Source organism: Clinocottus analis, unplaced genomic scaffold, assembly GCF_023055335.1.
Source record: "Clinocottus analis isolate CAN_PGR_092001 unplaced genomic scaffold, fCliAna1.0.p SCAF_12, whole genome shotgun sequence".
Classification (NCBI taxonomy): domain Eukaryota; kingdom Metazoa; phylum Chordata; class Actinopteri; order Perciformes; family Cottidae; genus Clinocottus; species Clinocottus analis.
The window spans coordinates 9,175,340-9,194,521 of record NW_027175843.1 but is presented as its reverse complement, the minus strand read 5'-3'; the positions used below and the strand labels follow the sequence as shown (position 1 = coordinate 9,194,521).

Below are 19,182 nucleotides of genomic sequence, written 5' to 3'. Positions count from 1 at the left end.
CGATGAAGAAAACCAAATTTTTGAAGGGAGGGTGATTTTATTATTTGATTCATATGGAACAACTTCCTGCTTTGTAGGTCGAAGTCTGTCGTAAAGGACGACCCCTTGTGGGCTACAGCTGAAAATACTGGTTTGAATGCACTTGTAGTGTGCTGTACCTCCATGCTGCCTCTCCCTTTCTGGTACTGCTAACCACAATGGCCAGGATCGTATGAGGGAGCTGCCCCTGTCAGTGCAGCACAGACGCGCCTCAGCAGCAGCGCAGAGCGCCAGATTCACCGGAACACTGATACCGAGACGCCAGAGAGGAATATGGCACGCGTCTGACACACAAAAGGTAGGTAAATTAATGTGTTGTCTTTATGTTGCGTTCATTTCACTGGGTACATTCTTCCCAAACGCCTGAGACACACGCAGCCCCTCGCAGGAATGAATGATGAAGTTCAATGCTGCCGTCGTGGAAAAAAAAATGGTTTCCTTTTCATCAGACCTGCAGCCTTTGGTCCTTTTTGCATATATTTATGTTGAGCTACCATCGTAGGCTGCATTTGCCTTTTTATTTAGACACTGCCCGGTGCCTCAGACACATCAGACCCAACGTAATGCATGCACTTTATGTGATAGTTAATAATCTGCTGTGGTTACTGATGTTCAGGATGTGACTGAAACCAGATATATTGTAACCGAGACTGCATCTGTGTAATAGAGACGTAACATCACATCCTTCGCCCTCTCTTTCAGACCCAAGAGCCTGTAAAATAAAGGGCGTATTAAGCCGCTGCTGCAGGGTGATGGTGTGTGTCGCCATCAGCATCAGCTGCCTGAAGAGCACACTGTGCACAGCTGGATGATGTGTTACTATGACTGATATCGCCTCACGTGCCTCCTCTGACACTGCCTGTGCTGTCTTTACCAGTATCTCAAAATCATAATGCTGCAGTGAAAATGTGCTTCACCTGCAGCCATGTATTATTGTTTATTGCTGATAGGTCCTGAGCACAGAGGTGTAAGGGCACTTTGAAGGTATGGGAACCCCTTGACTAGATGACTCATCCCCTGGAAGCCATTCTTGCCATGAATGATCAAAAGAAAGTGTTGTCAGCAAGGCTCTTGTCATTGCTCTCTTTTAAACCATGTTATTTTCTGGCTGGCAGGACAGACTGCTACAAGTGTATTGAAAAGTGGAGCTGCCTTTAGGCTACTAAGGTGTGTTAGGATCCTGCTACGCTTGGATAGCCCGCTGTAATACATGGTGCATTTTAGAGCAGTGTACAGAAGTGTATTTACAGCACAAAAGCACTTTCTTAAGGTGGGAATGTATTTAGTTATCGCTCTCTCTACCGCACTGCCTCTCCTGCTGTACTTTTCTTTAGTTCCACATGAACGGACCAGGGGAGAGGGAAGTTTGCATTCCAGAGTACTGTGTCAGGTCTTAACGTTCTCCTTTTACTGTGTGTGTGTGTGTGTGTGTGTGTGTGTGTGTGTGTGTGTGTGTGTGTGTGTGTGTGTGTGTGTGTGTGTGAACAGCAGGGTGGGAGTAGCAGAAGCTCTCTAGTCACTCAAAGGTCACAAGTTTTCTCTCTTCACATATCTGACAAATACCTTTGTGCCGAGATTCAAATGTCAGAGTCGTAGAGCAAACAATAGAAGGAAAATACTCGTGAAATAAGTCCCAAATGACATCATATGTCCCTGTGGTGAGGCCCACAAAATAATTTCCATTGGGGTTTCATGTCTACGCATCTTTGGCTGCATTTGTGTGATTTTACTCAGTTAACAGTGATGTTACGATGTGTTAATCAGCAGCTGTTTCTATGGGTTATCCGAAGTCCATGGAGTGATTGGAGATTGTTATTACAAGAAATAACACTTGCACACACAGTGTCACCCATTGTTTGATTTCAAAGAGGTCTTACCCAGCTTACTCAACTATTTTACTCACGTGTGTGTGTGTGTGTGTGTGTGTGTGTGTGTGTGTGTGTGTGTGTGTGTGTGTGTGTGTGTGTGTGTGTGTGTGTGTGTGTGCTTGCGTGTGTGTGTGTGTGTGTGTGTGTTGTATTTGCCACTTTTAAAGAATGTGTTTTATTAGACAACAAACATATACAGCTGAAGCAATTTGTCAAAACGTCAACATTTGTGTGACTATTTATCTCATGTGATAGTAAATTGAGTCTTGGCGGTTGGGACAAAACAAGGGATTTAAAGATGTAACCTTGTGCTGTCACAACGATATTGCATGGTTATCAGTTAGTAACAACGAATGAATGATATAGGAAATTAACTAACACAGCAGACCACGGGCTGCTGCATCTGCAGATTATGGCATAATGCCACTAGTGCAGGGTGCACATGAAGGAAGGAAGGCACAAGGGCTAATGGTTGTGAAGAAGGGCACAGATGCTTGGTAACCAGGCCTCAGCATGTGCTCTGGATGAGCTACGAGGCTGATCTGTGTCATTTGGGGTGCTAGCATTTCTGTATTGGGTATTTAATGCAATCGCAAATTCCACATCTCTCTTTCTCTGACCCTTTTGGAGGCCGAAGCAAATTGTCATTTGTATGTGTATTATTAAATGATGAGTTGGATCGGTGGGGCAAATGCTACAAAAAACCTTATCCATCAGATCTTACTGGTGGATATTTGTTTCAATAGTGCAGTCTGTTTGCATTCTCTCTTTAGGATATATCAAATAAAGAACAAACGGGTGCATCATACCACGGGTGTCTGTAGCTCTGAATCCATGTAGTTACAGTAGTTACAGTAGCCCCCACTCTCCATCACTAAAAAAAACACATTAACGAGTGTTAGTTTTACATTAGTGTCACTTTCTGCCCTTGTGAACCTGTTCTTGGTGCAGCCAACCAGAACGGTCTGCAGCAAAGCAACTATACCTCTCCATAGAGAATCCGTGAACCACAGAGGACTACTACATTTTTGGATGGGCCAACTCAGAACAAGCGCACAGCCCGTTTAGCTCTGATGCGCCTTGTTATCTTTTATTCATATAGTCATCCGTTGGTTTGTAACTGATAGTTTGTCTTTCCCTGCGGCTGCGATTTTCCACATGGCCTGGTTCACTATGCCTCTACAGGCCCGTCTCGTGGATGAGTGACTTCTCAGAGGAATCATCATCTTGGCCCACATACCACTGCCACACACTCAGAGATCCGCACTCAGGGGGTTAACAGCTTTTATTCAAATCATTGCCTCATTCATTTAACCATATGGGCGCTGGGTGCGATGAGAAGCCATTGTTTGCTCTTTGTGCCCTCTCACTGTGCCAAACACACACACACACACCCTCACTCTCGTCTAGATGCATAACACAAATTTACCCCTAGCAGGGGTGATTGATTATTGCTCCTAGATGGGGCCTCCTGCCTCCGGTGTTGCCAAGGCAACAGTGGACGCTCCAGATGTGGGTTAGAGATGAGCGATTTCCTCTTTCTAAACTCTGCTTTGCTTTTAAAAATTGATGTATAACATCATCTTTGATGTTGAGTGCTATGTTTAAGTACACTATTTATTGAAGTCCTGCTTAGATACACAGCTCTGCCTTGTTCATCACATGCTGTGTCTGTGTCAATGGAAATTGGTGCTCTGTTCACTTTTGATGAAACTATTATTAACTACTACTTTTTTGTCACCACACCATCATTTGCTAATTTTATCTTTTGTTTGGCCAATGTAATCCAGACAGTGGTAATTGTATTGCATAATATATGCAGTGTGTGACAATCCTGAATGGAAAGTAAGTGGTTTCTCATGTGCACCGCCCACATTTCTCTTTATGGGTTCTGAAAAGAGAGAAAAACGTTCAACCCTGTCTGTATCATCTTAATGGTAATCAGCTACACTTTTCTCACCATCATTTTATTTTCATAGCATGCAGCTGCATGGATTCACATAACAATATGCTGAATGGGCTGCTTTTACTCTTTATATTCACCATTGGCTCCAGAGGCGACAAATGGCTTGTAAATGACAGGATTGGGGAGGGGGGGGGGGGCAATCCAGGTTAGTAAAGTGACACTGGGCTGGAGATGGTGATGGGAACATGCTTGCCAGGACAACAGACAGACAGGTCTGGGAGACAGTAGATTGAGGTTAAATGAACGGTCAAGCACGGTGACGACCTGAGACATCCTCATGCATCACACAGTGGGTGTTCAGGCCCAAGACGTGAGTCTGATCCCCGTGATGACTGAAACAAGAATTGTAACATGGAGTTAGTTCTCACATACTGAGAGCTCCTGCAGTATGTTTGTGGGATTATGATGTCATTGTTAATTTAATCTTTATTGAAGTCTCCTGAGATTTAATTATTTGTTTTACAAGAGGAACTGAGCCAAAAATGGCATCATTAAGACACAGTTACATAAAACACAAGAGGCTTAACAAAGCGAGCGTGGCTATTTTAAAACGGTGACATTCTTTATAAAACGTGTAAATGTGGCATTTTAATGCCCGGTTTTGCCTTTATTTACCAAATAAAGTTTGTCTTGTAAAGGATTTCAAGCCCAGTGTGAATAGAACAAGAATGTAGTTTTGAGTTCGGAGCAGATTCTGAAAGCAGGTCCATAGATTCGGGATAAATAATATGTGTCTATCTGCTACAGCACAGATAATACAGATGGACGATGGCTCTAATAATTTGATGACCTGTCATTCTAGTCTTATTTGAAATACATTGAATGAGTATCAGTTTAAGAACATACACTTTTTTTTTTTTTTTAATTAACTGAATATATTTATTTTAAATATCAAGTACTCCCTGGGATGCATTCAAGTACCCTCAAGGGTACTAGCATTCCCATTTGAGGACCACTGATCTCATGCATTATTTGTTAACATTGCATATTTTGATGCAAGCTTATTACCCTCCATCTCTTCTCTTGCAGGTCAATGTGGCCACTGAAGCAGCTATCTGGGATAGTTGTCTGTCGCTGGGAAATCCTGAGGCCCCTCTCTATAGCAACCCATTCCTCCTCCTGAGTACCGCTACCAACTTACCCTCTCTGCCACACAACAATTACTCCTCGTCCCTTCGGCCAATTACTGACTTTGACCTGCGTTGGGATGGACACTGAGTCGACCCACTCAGGCTACTCCTATCACTCCAGCCGCTCAGGGAGATCAAACCGACACGGGTATGTCTCTTGTCCGGCCGCCTTCTTCTCGACTGTGCATCCGTCCATTTATTCCTTCGTTACACAGATTTCTGCTTGATCACAAGCTGCGTCTCTCTTAGCAGTTTCTGCTATTGCATGTATGTTTATTACTTCAGTGCACATTGAGTTTGATGTGTTCGTCTTCAGTTTGGTTGTGTTTTGTTGTAGCCAAATGAATCAAAGTCAGGGAGAGTCAGAAAAGTGAGAAGCAAGAGAGTGAGACAGACAGAGCTTGTGGATTAGGGTCATCACAGCTGAGTGACTCTAGCCTATTTCACTGATTTACACGGCCTCTTCTGCAAATAAGAGAATTATTGGAGTACTGTTCCGTCCACTCCGGCATATTGATTTACGGCCCTTTTCCACCAGTATTTTGTCCTATAGGGCTGCAGCTAACTATTGAGTAGTTTGTTATTGTCCTTATGTCGATTAATCTTTTTTTCATGACCGAATGTGGCAGAATCAGAGGAGTCACGTGCAGAAGAAGACGACAGAAGGCAGGGTCCAAAACAAAGGCACTTTACTAGTCCAATAAACAGACAAACAAAAACCAGGAACCAAAAACAGCAGGACACTTAACACAATTCACACCGGTACTGAATGATGAACTGTAAATTACATATGACGACCTGACAGACGAAAACAGAAAGGTATATACATAGCAGAGGGGAAACCCAGGTGTGGTGCATAAACAATCAGGGGACACACATGGGAGTGGCTGAGGAGAGGTGAACAGAATGAAACAAAGACACAATCAATCAGGGAGACAGAGAAAACAGACAAACTACAAAATAAAACAGGAAACAACTCAACCTTGACACTTTTGGTCTGTTTGTGTCAGCTCTTGTATAGTGTGTTTTTGTGTTTGAGTATTTTTTTGATTTTGTGCATAAAAAATAATTTCAATGATTAATTAATTATGTTTTTTTGATCGATAAAAAATGTATCTGGAGATATTTTAATGTTTAATTCTTTGGTCATATCTCAAGCAAACATTTGGTGGTTTGAGCTTTGCATGTATGAGAATTTTCAGACAGGGTAGTTGGAATTGTTTTCCAACACTATTTATTGCCAAAATTATTATTCAAGAAAATAATTAACAAATTTATCAATAATAAGTATACAACCACATGAGAATATGTGTTGATGATCTTAAATTCCTGTGTCTATATTCCTCTTGTGTCTGTTTGTTCAACTTCAGCGATCGAAGCCGTGAGCGGCACAAGGCTAGCAGTAAAGACAGCGTTCGCTCTGAGAGGTCCGTCGTCATCAACCCCCCTGACACGCCCTCCCAAGACTCCCCCATTCACAATGGAGAGCCGCTGCCAGGAGAACCCACACCAACAGCAGAACAGGAAGATGAGGCCCAGGTATTTTTAAATGGAAGTGTACACAGAACTGCTAATCATCCCGCAAAGATGACTGTTTTTTTAAAGAGGTCATTTATTCCTTCAAAAAAAAATATGGAAGGGCCAGTAATCCATCTACAGTATGAACTTGGCTCAATGACCTTATAAACTCGTCCTCCGAGCAGCTGGCTGCCCATTGCCAAAGCGCCTGACACATAATAACAATGGTGACAAGGGATCAAATAGGTCAGAGGATTAGCATCCATCTTGTAGGCTTGGACCGATTTATACAGACAACATTGTGTTACTGTGTGTGTGTCTGTGTGTGTTTGTGTGTGTGATACTGGGTATAACTCTGCATGATCGCTTTGAAAGCATAGCAAATTGATATCAGTCATTCCATAAAGCTGATTTTGCTGAGCTCTGCAAGTAAAATATTTTTTTAAGTAAACACAGGGAAGCTAAATGCTATGATAATGCAGCTTAAAGACAGGATACATATGTAGCTAAATCAATACCTCAGAGATTACAGATGCATTCAAATGGGGACCATTATTTAATGCAGTTCTTATTTTGAGTTGGATAAGAAGATTGGTTACACCTTTTGTCTGCTATAGCCAGCAGCTGGTTAGCTTAGCTTATCTTAAAGACTGGAAACAGGGGGAAACAACTCGCCTGGCTCTGTCCAAAAGGGAAAAAAGAAAGCTACATACCAGCACCTACAAAACCCTCTAATCATTTAGTTTAATAATCTGCACTACAAAACTAAGTTGTAGTTTTACATGGGGTGTCAGACTATTTATTTTGCCAAAAGCAGAACTTCCTGCAGTCACTGCTGTCACTGTTCGATTACCTACATAAACCCCAATAAAACAGCAATGTGTTGTTACATCCTGTTTTCATGTATTACTAAACAAACAGGATATAACATGTTGATTAGTGCGCTTTAAAAGGTGCTTCTAGCTGTTTTTTCTATAGCTTTGGACAGCGTCAGGCTGTATGCAGTTTGTATGGGAAGTGAATTATCTCCTTGCTCCAGCTTCATATTTAGCAGACAGATAGGAGACTTTTATCAATCTTGTCATCTAACTCTTAGTAAGAAAAAAGTATTTCCCTGAATGTCAGTGATGCAGATGAGCTGCAATGAAAGTAAAATAACAAAAATTGGGAAAAACAACTAAATTAAGGGAAAAATTGTTATTTCTCTTTAGAACGAACTCTGCCTTGGGCTACCTTCACATGTGCTCTGACCTACTTGAAATCTAAAGTGAAAAGACATTTTATCATTGCGTATGTTGGTTTGAGTGTAAGAGAACAGAAGAATGTGTGTGTGTGTACGTGTGTGTGTGTGTGTGTGTGTGTGTGTGTGTGTGTGTGTGTGTTCGTTCGTGCGTGCATGCATGTCTGTGTGATGAGATCTGAAGCTGCCTGGAAAAGATGTACTATTGCACATAGAGTATATTATTTAATGTAAGTATGATACGGGCATGCCTTCAGCCAGACTTTCTGACAATTTTGGAGAGGTCTGACCTATTTTTGCTGTCTCTGCTCTGCATTCCCTTCTGGCAGCCACATTCCACAATGTCATGTGATTGTCAGCTTGTAATTTACGTCCATTGTCCGCAGTGTAAGGTAACCTGCCATTGTATTACATTCGCCCTTCAGACAAATATGTCCAAATAGAACAGCAGCAGCACCATCATTACCATCACCAAAGTCCACTCCAGCTTTTTTTGGGGGGCAAGCTCTGTTAGATGGCAGAGGTGCTGTCACACTAACGGGCTCCAGTGCAGAGAGACATTCCCACAGACTGAGATTAGCTTTAGCATCCAGCCAAATGCCACTTTTGGGAAAGCTGATATGAATAATCCTCTGTGTTTACACGGATGTCTATGACATAAGGATACGGTCTTGGACCACAGCCTGTGTGTGTGTGTGTGTGTGTGTGTGTGTGTGTGTGTGTGTGTGTGTGTGTGTGTGTGTGTGTGTGTGTGTGTGTGTGTGTGGGCGTGTGGGCGTGCGTGCATGTGTGTGTGTTTGTGAGTCATAGAGAGATTGTCCAATGCTGCTTTGTAAGACGTTGTTATTCTGTGCCAGAAGGCAGAGAATTCAAGTCACAATGTTAGCTCTTGGAATACCAAAGCGTATGGGGAGAAGCACATTTGTTTTTCGCATATCACACTTTGCTTCTTTGCCCTTTTCAATGAATAGTTGTACGCACACACCTACTCATAGCTACTACGCTTGCAGCTTTTTATGTAATAAAAACTAACCACCTCAATTAAAAGAATGGAGTAAATTGTAGGAAACCTACCAGACATTTTAATCTAATACCATTAGTTTTTGTCCAGTGGCTCCTACTCACTTGAACACAAACACAAGTACAGTGTCATTAATACGCTCGCAAACACACCAATGTAAAAATGTCATTTTAACCTCCGCCATCGGGTCTAAGCTATTGTGTTTGGTAGCTGGCAGACTGTTTGGTGTGTGTCTTTGTGTGAGTCTGTGTGAACGGTGTTAATCAGTATGTTGTTGTGTTGTTGTGCTTTGGGACAGTGGAACAGGCCTAACCATAATCCTTATACACCCCTGCCAGATGAAAAGACTGCCAAGCAAGCAGCAGCATGCTACCCCCTCTCTCTTCTGTAACCCTTCTCCGTTTTATTCTCTCTCAGCTACTCTTTCTCCTCGCTTTACTGTATGTAGAGATCAAGCCTGATTAGTGGAGCGTTAATCTTTGAATTAATCCACTGAGATTTAATGGCTGGTTTTAACGGTGTATTAGCTCGGTAAGTGATACACTGTTTCTTTCACAAGAGGACACATTGGTATGAATGCTTGTCTGCGTATAAACCATCTGTGCCTATTTAATGACTTTGTATGTACTGTATGTCGCAAAATGCACTGGTGTTAACAATACCATTGACAATTATTCTTTAATATGCAATACACTTTAATATATGCCTACGGCACCAAACCAGGTGTCAATTTTGGTCAATTTCTTTTTTTAAATACAGGAAAATAAAATGTCTTTCTCCTCTTTCAGCTGGCTAAAAAACAAAACTGTGCCTCAGAGCTGACATCTGGTGATGAGTGACACAAACATTCTGGTTTCTCTGCTGACTTTTAGCTTCTATTGAGCTCTATAATCAACTCAAGATTTTGTTACTTATAAGCATATTTTTCTGCGTATGTTGTCAGGTAACATTACAACTGTACAGTTCTGATCTGATATTGGTTCAGTAATACTGCCTACACAAACAATGATTCCAGCTTCAATTACTGAGAAGCCAAATTGATATTTTATGATTGCAAAGATCCAATTTGTCCACATTATTACATGCACCTTCCACTCTAAAGGACATTTATTGGGTGAGATAAACAAATAGAATTATGTGGACAGAGGGCTATAATTGGGCAAGAATTAAATGTAATTTGCTTTAGAAGACAGTGTCAACTAAACAAACTTTATCTACTGATGAATATAAAATGCTGTCAAAAGCAGCTCAAAATGGATGAATGATTACGTCTAATGGGATATTGTTTTTGAATTCCCACTTGTGCCTTGGACCCTGTTAAAAGATTAAAAGAGGACTAGAAATGAGCTTGGATACTAAATGGAGTTGACACTGCACTTAGCTGACCTCTGGCCTCACATATTACTCTAGCAGGCAGATACCCAGAATGAAATGCTGCTTCTGGATCCTTCTTACGTATATTCCACACCTTAAACTACTGCCACTCTCCCTCTCTCACTTTCCCTCCCTCTCCCCTTCTCCTGCTCATTCATCTTCTGGCTCCTGTTGGCATCCCCTCCTCCAGCATGGCGAAGTTAATTAGCTATGAACAGCAATGGAGGACTGAATCCATATTTATGCACCATGGTCATGCTGCATTTTTGTCATTGGATATATGCAATTGCCACCTCAATTTCATTTTTCACGTTCCACAAACAGCACCAGTGTTCACTTAATCTGCAAAGATTTTATTAACTTCTTAATAAGCACAATTTACAGTGGAAAACACACTCTAGACCGGTGAGATTTAACCACTTTCCCAGCAGCTGGATTTGGTCCATGTGGCTCTATCTTGGGCTTTAGATGCTGTTTGATATGCTTAGGTGTGTGTGTGAAGCCTTGAAGGCTTATCTGTTCAGCTTGTCTTTTTTTCTAGGCCTCATCCTTGTCTCTGCAGCTGCTGTTACTGTGATTGGTCGTAGTTGGAGAGATATAATGATAATGTGGTGACACTGTGGGGAGTAATGAATTGCTAATTACTTGAATTATTGACAGGCACATACAAAAAAAACTCTTTAGAGCAGTTGTGTCATCCATTTATACTCCCTATCGCTCTTCTTGGGAAATATTTATGCTAAAAATGCCCCTGCTGGCTAAAAGAAGAAAAAGTGTGTGTGTGTGTGTGTGTGTGTGTGTGTGTGTGTGTGTGTGTGCGTGCGTGCGTGCGTGCGTGCGTGCGTGCGTGCGTGCGTGCGTGCGTGCGCGCGCGTGTGCGTGTGTCTATGTGCATGCGTGTACACACATATATTGGCATCTTTTTTTTGCTTTTTAAGCACTCCCAAACCTGTCAGCTTGCGTTACTTCAATGGGACTTTAAATACCTGTCATAATGAGGCAAAACTCATTTCAGGAAAATGAAACATCTTTGAATAGCTTAAAGAATAGGCTGTGTGAACAGTGCATAAAATCGTCGTAAAATACCATAATTGAGGCATTAATAATGCAGGTTTATATTTACCACTTGATTTTCTAGTTTCAGACTTTGCTTGGTTTATTTTGGCATCCATTTAAAAATGACAATGTTGGGGTTTCCAGGAATGCTGATAGTTTTGCTCATTGTTGCACATGCTATATGATACCTGATATTTTCAAGGTAGGTAGGTTTTCAGCAAACTGACATCCTATGAATTCCTACACGTTGCACAGTGATGGATGTATGAAAAGGGAACTGATTTGTTTGCTTAATAAGGCAAGATAATATGCCACAGTGCCAAAAACCTCAGTTAATGCAGCTTTAAAGAGACCTTTTTTAATGTTTCTTTTGTGTAATTTAGGTGAATCAACCCTTAAAGTGCCAACATAGACAATCCCATATCTCTAACTACACAGCGATGGCTTGTAACATACTCTTCCTTCACCTTTCTATCTTTCCTACCATAGGATGATAACTGGGGGGAAACCACCACCGCAGTGACAGGCACCTCAGAGCTCAGTATTTCCCAGGAAGAAGTGGTTGGACTTGGGAAGGGATTGCATGATCGGACCCAAGGCTTCCAACGTTATCTTCCTGTGGCTGTGGGCTTATGTGTTGGGCTGCTGGTGCTGGCCACTCCCCTGACCTTCCTGCTTCTTCCAGCTGTAATGTGGCCAGACAGGCTGCAGGCTTGTGGTGCGGCCTGTGAGGGCCTTTTCCTCTCCATCGCCTTCAAGCTCCTCATCCTCCTCATGGCCATGTGGGCCTTGTTTCTCAAGCCAGGCCGTGCAAGCCTGCCCAGAGTGTGTGTGTACCGCGCCTTTCTTACCACACTTATACTCCTGCTTACCATGTCTTATTGGCTCTTCTTTGGGGTCCGGATCCTTGATGCACAGGTGGGTTTGAGATGTGTCTGTAACTTGTCGTTGCTACTGATCTTGCTCTTGAAAATTAGATTAGTATTAGTATTAATAACGGTTAAATATAGGTGGAATACAATAAAATCACCAGTCATGTGTCAAAGCAGGATGAGGACTACCACGGCATTGTCCAGTTTGCTGTGTCCCTTGTGGACTCCCAGCTGTTTGTCCATTACCTGGCCGTGGTGCTGCTGGAGCTCCGCCACCTCCAGCCCTGCTACAGCGTACGTGTCCTTCGGTCGACAGACGGAGAGACACGTCACTACAACATAGGGCAGCTTAGGTATGTATATAGTTCCTCGTGAAGTAGGAGGATTAAAGAAGAAACTATAAATACATGTGAATATGACCCATCTGTAGAATACACATTTACACACACAAACACACACACACACACACACTCAAACACACACACACACACACACACACACACACACACACACAGGCACTTGGTCATAGTCATACACTGGTAAAGCATGTGTGTAAATGATGAAGCATGTGTGTAACATCCCATCATCCACAAGGAAGATTGGCACAGGCAGTAATTGAGTTACTCATCATCCTCCTCGTCTAGTTGGCTCAAGCCAAGCTGTTTTAGAAATTGAGAGAAGGGATGACAAAGTGTACACAGGCACTCGCCCTATGGCTGTCTTTATTCCTGTACTGATCAAGTACAGACTGCAACATATCTATGAGACAACTGCGTTAATTGTATTCGGTTTGTGTGATGAGGTGAAAAATGTTATGTTTTTTTTATTTGCATGAAAATTTAAACCTTGACAGGAGGCAGAAACAGACAAAGGATACATTATGTAACATCGCTTCCAAAAAGATTTCACACATCGACAAGTCATCATCACAATGTTATAGAAGTGCAATGCTAAAAGAAAATGTAAATGAATCAACAGTATAATAACACAGATAGTATCAGCCGTGATGTAAATTGTATTTCTTCTGTATTCAAGTTTACCCTCTCTGTCTTTCTTTCATCTCCTGCAGCATTCAAAAGGCTGCGTTGTCAATTTTGGAGTATTACTACAGAGACTTCCCACTTCATAACCCAGCCCTTCTCTCTGCCTCCAAACACCGCGCAGCCAAACACTTGGCCGGGTTGAAGGTCTACAACGTGGACGGTTAGTTACCTCTTCTTTTCAAAGAAGTACCTTCTATATTTTAGAGGATTTCTGTTGATATTTCATTAGTTCCTAGGGTCAAGTTTTACTTAGTCTACTCTAAACAATTTCTCATACGCAAAAAGACCGATTTATTTTAAGCCTAAAGAGTTCGCCACCCTCAGGCTGAACTGAGACCCCTGTTTTCATAGTAACAGGATAGTCACACCTGCTGACGAGTGGCACCAAACGACAAAATAGCTAGAAAGCATAAATCATAATTTGGGTTTTTCTAACAATATTGCATATTGTGTACTGAGACAGTTTGAAATAGGCAGCAGTTTCTGTTTACCCAAAAAAAATATCCAGAGCCTGACTAACGAGTAGCAGATGCACTCAGCCACCTCTCAGCTCTGCTACAGGACTTCACTGTATTAAGATTTTACGTTTCCGGAAATGTTTTTTTTGTTACCCTTTTCACTGAATTGAAATAGTCCTTGGAACTGTTGAAATGTTTTCTGCTGGATTGTATGGAGCTGAGCGGTTTGATATCGCTACTCTGACCCAGCGAATTAGATAGTCAGGAACTAGACAGTTTTGTGCAACAGATTCATCGAGACGTCTATCCTATCCGAGTCTTGTCTTTTTATGTCAGGACCTTGGTTTACTACAAACCTTCGTTCCTTCTGCTTTCTTCATGTGATGTTTGCTATTCCATCTCCATCTCTTTCCTTATCAGCTTTTAAAAACAAACTGAGAAAATACCTTTTGTACAGTAAGTACAGATAAAAGTCCTCAACATCACTCCACCCAACTCTTCATCACAGGAAGCCACTATTTTCACGGTTCAGTTCCCTCCATCATTAAAGCACTCTGAAGCCTCCGTCCCTGACTTAGTGTATATATTGCATTCGCGGCAAGCACTCCTACTACTACACACAAACACACACATACACAAACACACACACACACAAACACACACAAATTCCAACTGTGACGCTACAATACTGTTGATATATTGCCTCCCTACACTCATACACACACACCCAGACACACACACACACACACACACACACACACACACACACACACACCGTGTAATGTCAAATATTGCACTCTTTCCTGCTGTTAAAATGCTCCTCTACTCACGACCCATAAATCCCTGCCTACTACACAGCACAGTGGACTTGATGATATATGGCAGGGATGCAGTATGGGATATGTTGTCCTCATCGCACCTTCCATCCACCCAACCCCCTCCCTATCAAAGTGCAGCACAGAGGCCTCTAGGGGGCCATGGAATTTCAGGCCTTAAATAATTCATCAGAGTAAAGCTCATTCCTCACATACTCACACATCTTTCCTTCCTCCTGCTCAGCCCATCTCCAGCTCGCCTCGTGTTCACTCCCATCCTCCCTAACCCTCTTCTTTCTTTTCATTTAGCACTCGCTTCAACCACTACCCCCTCCCTCTTTCTTGTTTACAATCACTCAACATTGCTCTGCTCATAGCATTAATATGTTGGCCAGAAACTTAAAGAGGCTTGTGAATGGAAAATATTTACAATTCTTCCTGTTCAAATTTTCTGATGGCACTCTATCCACAGTATACAGTAAAATAGTTTTTCATCCATATTTTATTGTGACTTTAAGCATATCTTTCTCACCTGCACACACAGATGAACACATGTATGCAGATCAGATTATTAATGATTCATATCCTTACGGGACCTGGAGCGTTTACTCTCTATAACCCTGTTCTGATCTTCATTAATATGTACCAGACCTTACTCCCCCACAATAAAACCCCAGGAACTATAATATACTGCTGTACAAGCTCCATTAGCTTCATGAGATCGTCACTAACCATTAAATTCACAGATCAGACGAGGAATATGGCCTTTGAAGTGTAAAATAATGAATATTTCATCTCCACTGTAATATAAAGGTGTCTGCATCAGAGAAGCATAGATGCTTCCAGTGGAATTTTTTCGTCTTTTCTCAGTTCTATAATTAATATTCTCTGTGACTGAGACACATGAATTGGCAGGATGCCCCAGATAAGAAACAACGATCCGATGAACAAGACTCAAATATTTCTCCAAACTATACAATGGATGTAATACTGAAAAGGCTGATTCATAGTGGAGCTGTCCACCCATCTGACCTCTTCTCTCCACGATTCAGATTGAGATACAGTCCATTAATCAGAGAAAGTGGTGAGGCCAGGTGCTATTTATCCTGCTCAAACTAATACAGCCAATTTGCCTCTGTCCTCCCCTTTTGGTGCAGCCCCAGGGAACACGGCAGGAGCGCAGCCCAGTAATGGGAATCAGTCACGAGCTATGGTTACAGCTGCCGCCAAACGCAAAGACAGCGCCCACAACGAGCTGTACTACGAAGAGGCTGACTATGAGAGAAGAGTCCGTAAACGTAGAGCCAGGTGAGTCACAGGAACAAGCGTCATCATGTGGGAGGGCAGCTCACTGATCTGGAGACTTCGTCAGCCATGCAGCTCGGTACATAAATGTGATCGGTCTGAATGCACGTCTTATTTAGCCTTCTTTAAGGATGGCTTCATAATTTCTCATATCTGTATTAAAACAATAGTCAGCAAAAAACCAGGACACACTGTGATCTGCCAATTTTAAGGCGTTGTAGAGATTCCTCTACTGTCAGATTAGTCTTTAAAAATGTTTTCCTCTCTTGGCAGAAGAACAGTTAAGTTAAAACCCTTGTACACCATTTTTAATCAAATCTGCAGTTTCCCTTCCTCATGTTTATGATTTTCATTGATGCAGTTGGTCATATAAACTATATATTCTATACTATTCTAAAATATACAAGTGAGAAGTAGGGATCCATCAGATCCCCCAAATTGCTACAATAGCTGAAAATAGTTCAAATGTGTTGGCTCTTTCTATAACTATCTAGTAATAAAGCTGCAAGGACAAAAACACTGGATGAAGCCAGCTGTATTATGTCTTCCATGTATGAAAATAACTCAACAATTGCACTAGCTGACAGCGAGCTAACTGCTGTGTGTATGTCACCTATTTGTCAGGCTGGTAGTGGCTGTAGAGGAGGCCTTCACTCATGTCCGACGGATGAAGAAAGAGGATGAGCGTGCAACACCGTCTGACATCATGGATGTGCGTGAAGCCGCTCTGGCTATATTCCCCTCCATGGCTCGGGCCCTGCAGAAGTACCTCCGCACCACCAGGAGGCAGCACTGCCACAGCATGGAGAGCATCCAGAAGCACCTCGCTTTCTGCCTTGTCAATAACATGACTCCCAAGGTGAGTTTGGCTTTGAGCCTTTCTCTCGTCTAGACAACTGAAATATTGTCACGTCGCAATATAATTTTTTGTTAATATTTCAAGCCACATGAATCCCCTCCACAAAAAGAGAAACCTCCATGGTTTTCCAGATCGCAACAATTAAAAGTATTATAATTTTGTTTTTGCAATTACAAATTGTGGCCAGAATTATGCAAATGACGACTGGAAATATAACCATCTAATAAATTAAATAAATGTTCAAAAAGTGATACTCTTGGTGAACAAGGAGTGTCATTGGCTATGTCTGTGTGTCCAGGCCTTCCTTGAGGCCTACCTGGCCCCTGGTCCCACCCTGCAGTATGGCCCTGAGCGCTGGATGGCTGACCAGTGGACTTTGGTCAGCGAGGCTTCTGTCACCGGCGGCGTAAAGGAGGGGTCAGAGTTCCTACTGAAGTGTCTTGACTTTAGCTTAGCTGTGACCATCAAGGGCATCCCGTACATTCGACTGACTGAGGAGTACATCGACCCCAAGTCTCACAAGTTTATACTGCTGCTCCAATCAGAAACCTCTGTTTAACACAGTGGACCAGTGCTCCTGATCTGGACAGACGGGACTGTTACAATTTTTCAACAGAATTTTTCAAGAATAACTTTTTGTAGTTTTTTTTACTTATGTGTATGTCATTTCCTCACATAGAGTATCTTTGTGTCCTTGTCTTTGTCACGGTCGACATGAAAGCAGTAAAAGACAGAAAATTGGAGAGAATATCCATTTCAGGTGTTCCTCTGTGCACAATCTTCATAAATGTTCTTCCTTTTATTTGCATGTGTCAGTGTGAGCCTTAATGGAGGGGAGTTTATGATTTAGGAGTGTGTTTGATTTAGGAAAAAAAAACGTGTGTATTGAGTGTAGTGTACTCTTTCTCATTAGTGTTACTATAGTTACCAGGATATTTGATATAACCCGCAACTATTTTCACACAAAGTTTTCTTTTTTCAGTCTCAGCTACAATTATTTAAATATCCCATATTACAGATGTATGTACAGTATTTATATGTGAATATACTTTATCCCTCCAGACTTTTTATATCTAAATTTTGCATTGCTTGAATGTTTTTTTTTTTACCTTGTTGAAGTTATTTTACCTTGTCTGTATTTGTGAAGATAAATGGACTGTAAATACATGAAGACCTGTTTGTAAATGTCAAAATCACTGGAATTTATGGGACACATAGCCAACCACGGTACAGCTGTATATGGATGGTCTAGGTAATAGATTGTGAACAAACTTATGTGACTTCTTATTATGTATGTACAGTTAAATGTGTGCGGTATGCACTGAGCTATTTGTCGGCTTCATGTTTGGACGGGTTTGAGACTCATGTGGAGGACCTTTGTGTTGTTTAATTCCAAAACATATTCTCCTTTTCTCACCTGGATTCATCATGATATGTTTTATTACAGACCCATCCACATACTATACACCCTACAGCATAAGACAATGCATGACCTAAAGGAATATTACTTCGGCAATTTTACAATATTTAACACATTGAGAGATTTAAGTCCATCCAAATTTCTCATTAAAATTAATAATTACTTATCTCATGCTGGCAAATGTTTGTATCAAGTGTAAATTAACTCAACCCAGTGTCAGTATTTCTTCTTCCAGTATTTTGTCCCAGTGGCTCACTGCTGCCACCTATCTACGGCTACTGGAACAGCAGTACTGTCCTGTGCGTCAATCAAATTTGTGTGAGTATTTGATCTGTATTTTAAAAACCCTTTGTATTTATGAGGCCAAGTGTTACTGTGGTCACTGATGGTGTAGATTTGTTTAGGTTTTTAGAGTGTTGATGGTTGCAAATAGTTATTGACTACACATGTGCCTCAGTTATAGTTCGGATGTGCTCAGCATACATGTGCAGTCGTGTGTGTGTGTGTGTGTGCGTGTGTGTGTGTGTGTGTGTGTGTGTGTGTGTGTGTGTGTGTGTGAGTGAGTGAGAGGGAGAAAATTAGGAGATGAGAAGAAAAGGGAACATAAGGTCGAAAAAAGGTTGCTTTTCCAAATTCTTTGTCCTCGTGTTCTTTTATACAACATGACATGTCAAATCGCAGGAGCTGTGTCAAAGTCACATTTGTAAAATGAAATAAATATTTGTATCAACCTTTTCAATGCATTTGAGTGCTGTATTTTTATGTAATAATGATTGAGTGTGTCACTTGGTTTATTTCTGTAAGAAAAGTCAGCCTTGTTTGTGAAAAAACGGAGTTCTGGATTATTTGGTTTTGTTTCCTTGGCAGTCAGTGTCTGCTGTTGAGGGAAAGTGCAGCAAGCTGAGCATTGTCATTAACAATCACTTTATTGGAGTCTTGATTGCTCTCCAAACAAAAACCAATGATGTGAAAGTTATCTGTTGGGGGTGGATATGCATCATAGACTGTGATTACTTCAGGTTATGGTGGTGTAGCATGAAATTATTAGCAGTAATACAATTTGGGAGTGAACTACATATTTCACCAGTTGACCTGCTCATGACATTACTGTCCAGATGCTTGCTCTTATTATGTTGTCCTTTATTGCCTCTCCACTGTGTGGGGGGTCTCTATTGACTGAAAATGTGTTAATATGTGT

The 19,182-nt window shown here is 41.6% G+C and overlaps 1 protein-coding gene across 1 annotated transcript; it reads left to right on the top strand.

Annotated features, from left to right (window-relative positions):
- The first annotated feature begins 177 nt into the window (after window positions 1-177).
- On the top strand, window positions 178-18,710 carry LOC137782844 (vang-like protein 1). The gene is made up of 9 exons (XM_068572514.1): window positions 178-337; window positions 4,903-5,151; window positions 6,374-6,542; window positions 11,702-12,130; window positions 12,262-12,437; window positions 13,154-13,287; window positions 15,558-15,708; window positions 16,330-16,564; window positions 16,863-18,710. Exons 2-9 carry the CDS (start codon window positions 5,081-5,083, stop codon window positions 17,121-17,123), a joined length of 1,626 nt encoding a protein of 541 aa, XP_068428615.1. The 5' UTR covers window positions 178-337; window positions 4,903-5,080; the 3' UTR covers window positions 17,124-18,710.
- Window positions 18,711-19,182: the final 472 nt, after the last annotated feature.

What these genes read in the sequence shown, in the direction of transcription:
- LOC137782844 (XM_068572514.1), top strand. Translation starts at nt 5,081, where the DNA reads ATGGACACTGAGTCGACCCACTCAGGCTACTCCTATCACTCCAGCCGC. An exon ending in GGGAGATCAAACCGACACGG is followed by an intron (nt 5,152 to 6,373) that starts GTATGTCTCTTG and finishes GTTCAACTTCAG; the next exon opens with CGATCGAAGCCGTGAGCGGC. An exon ending in TCCGGATCCTTGATGCACAG is followed by an intron (nt 12,131 to 12,261) that starts GTGGGTTTGAGA and finishes GTGTCAAAGCAG; the next exon opens with GATGAGGACTACCACGGCAT.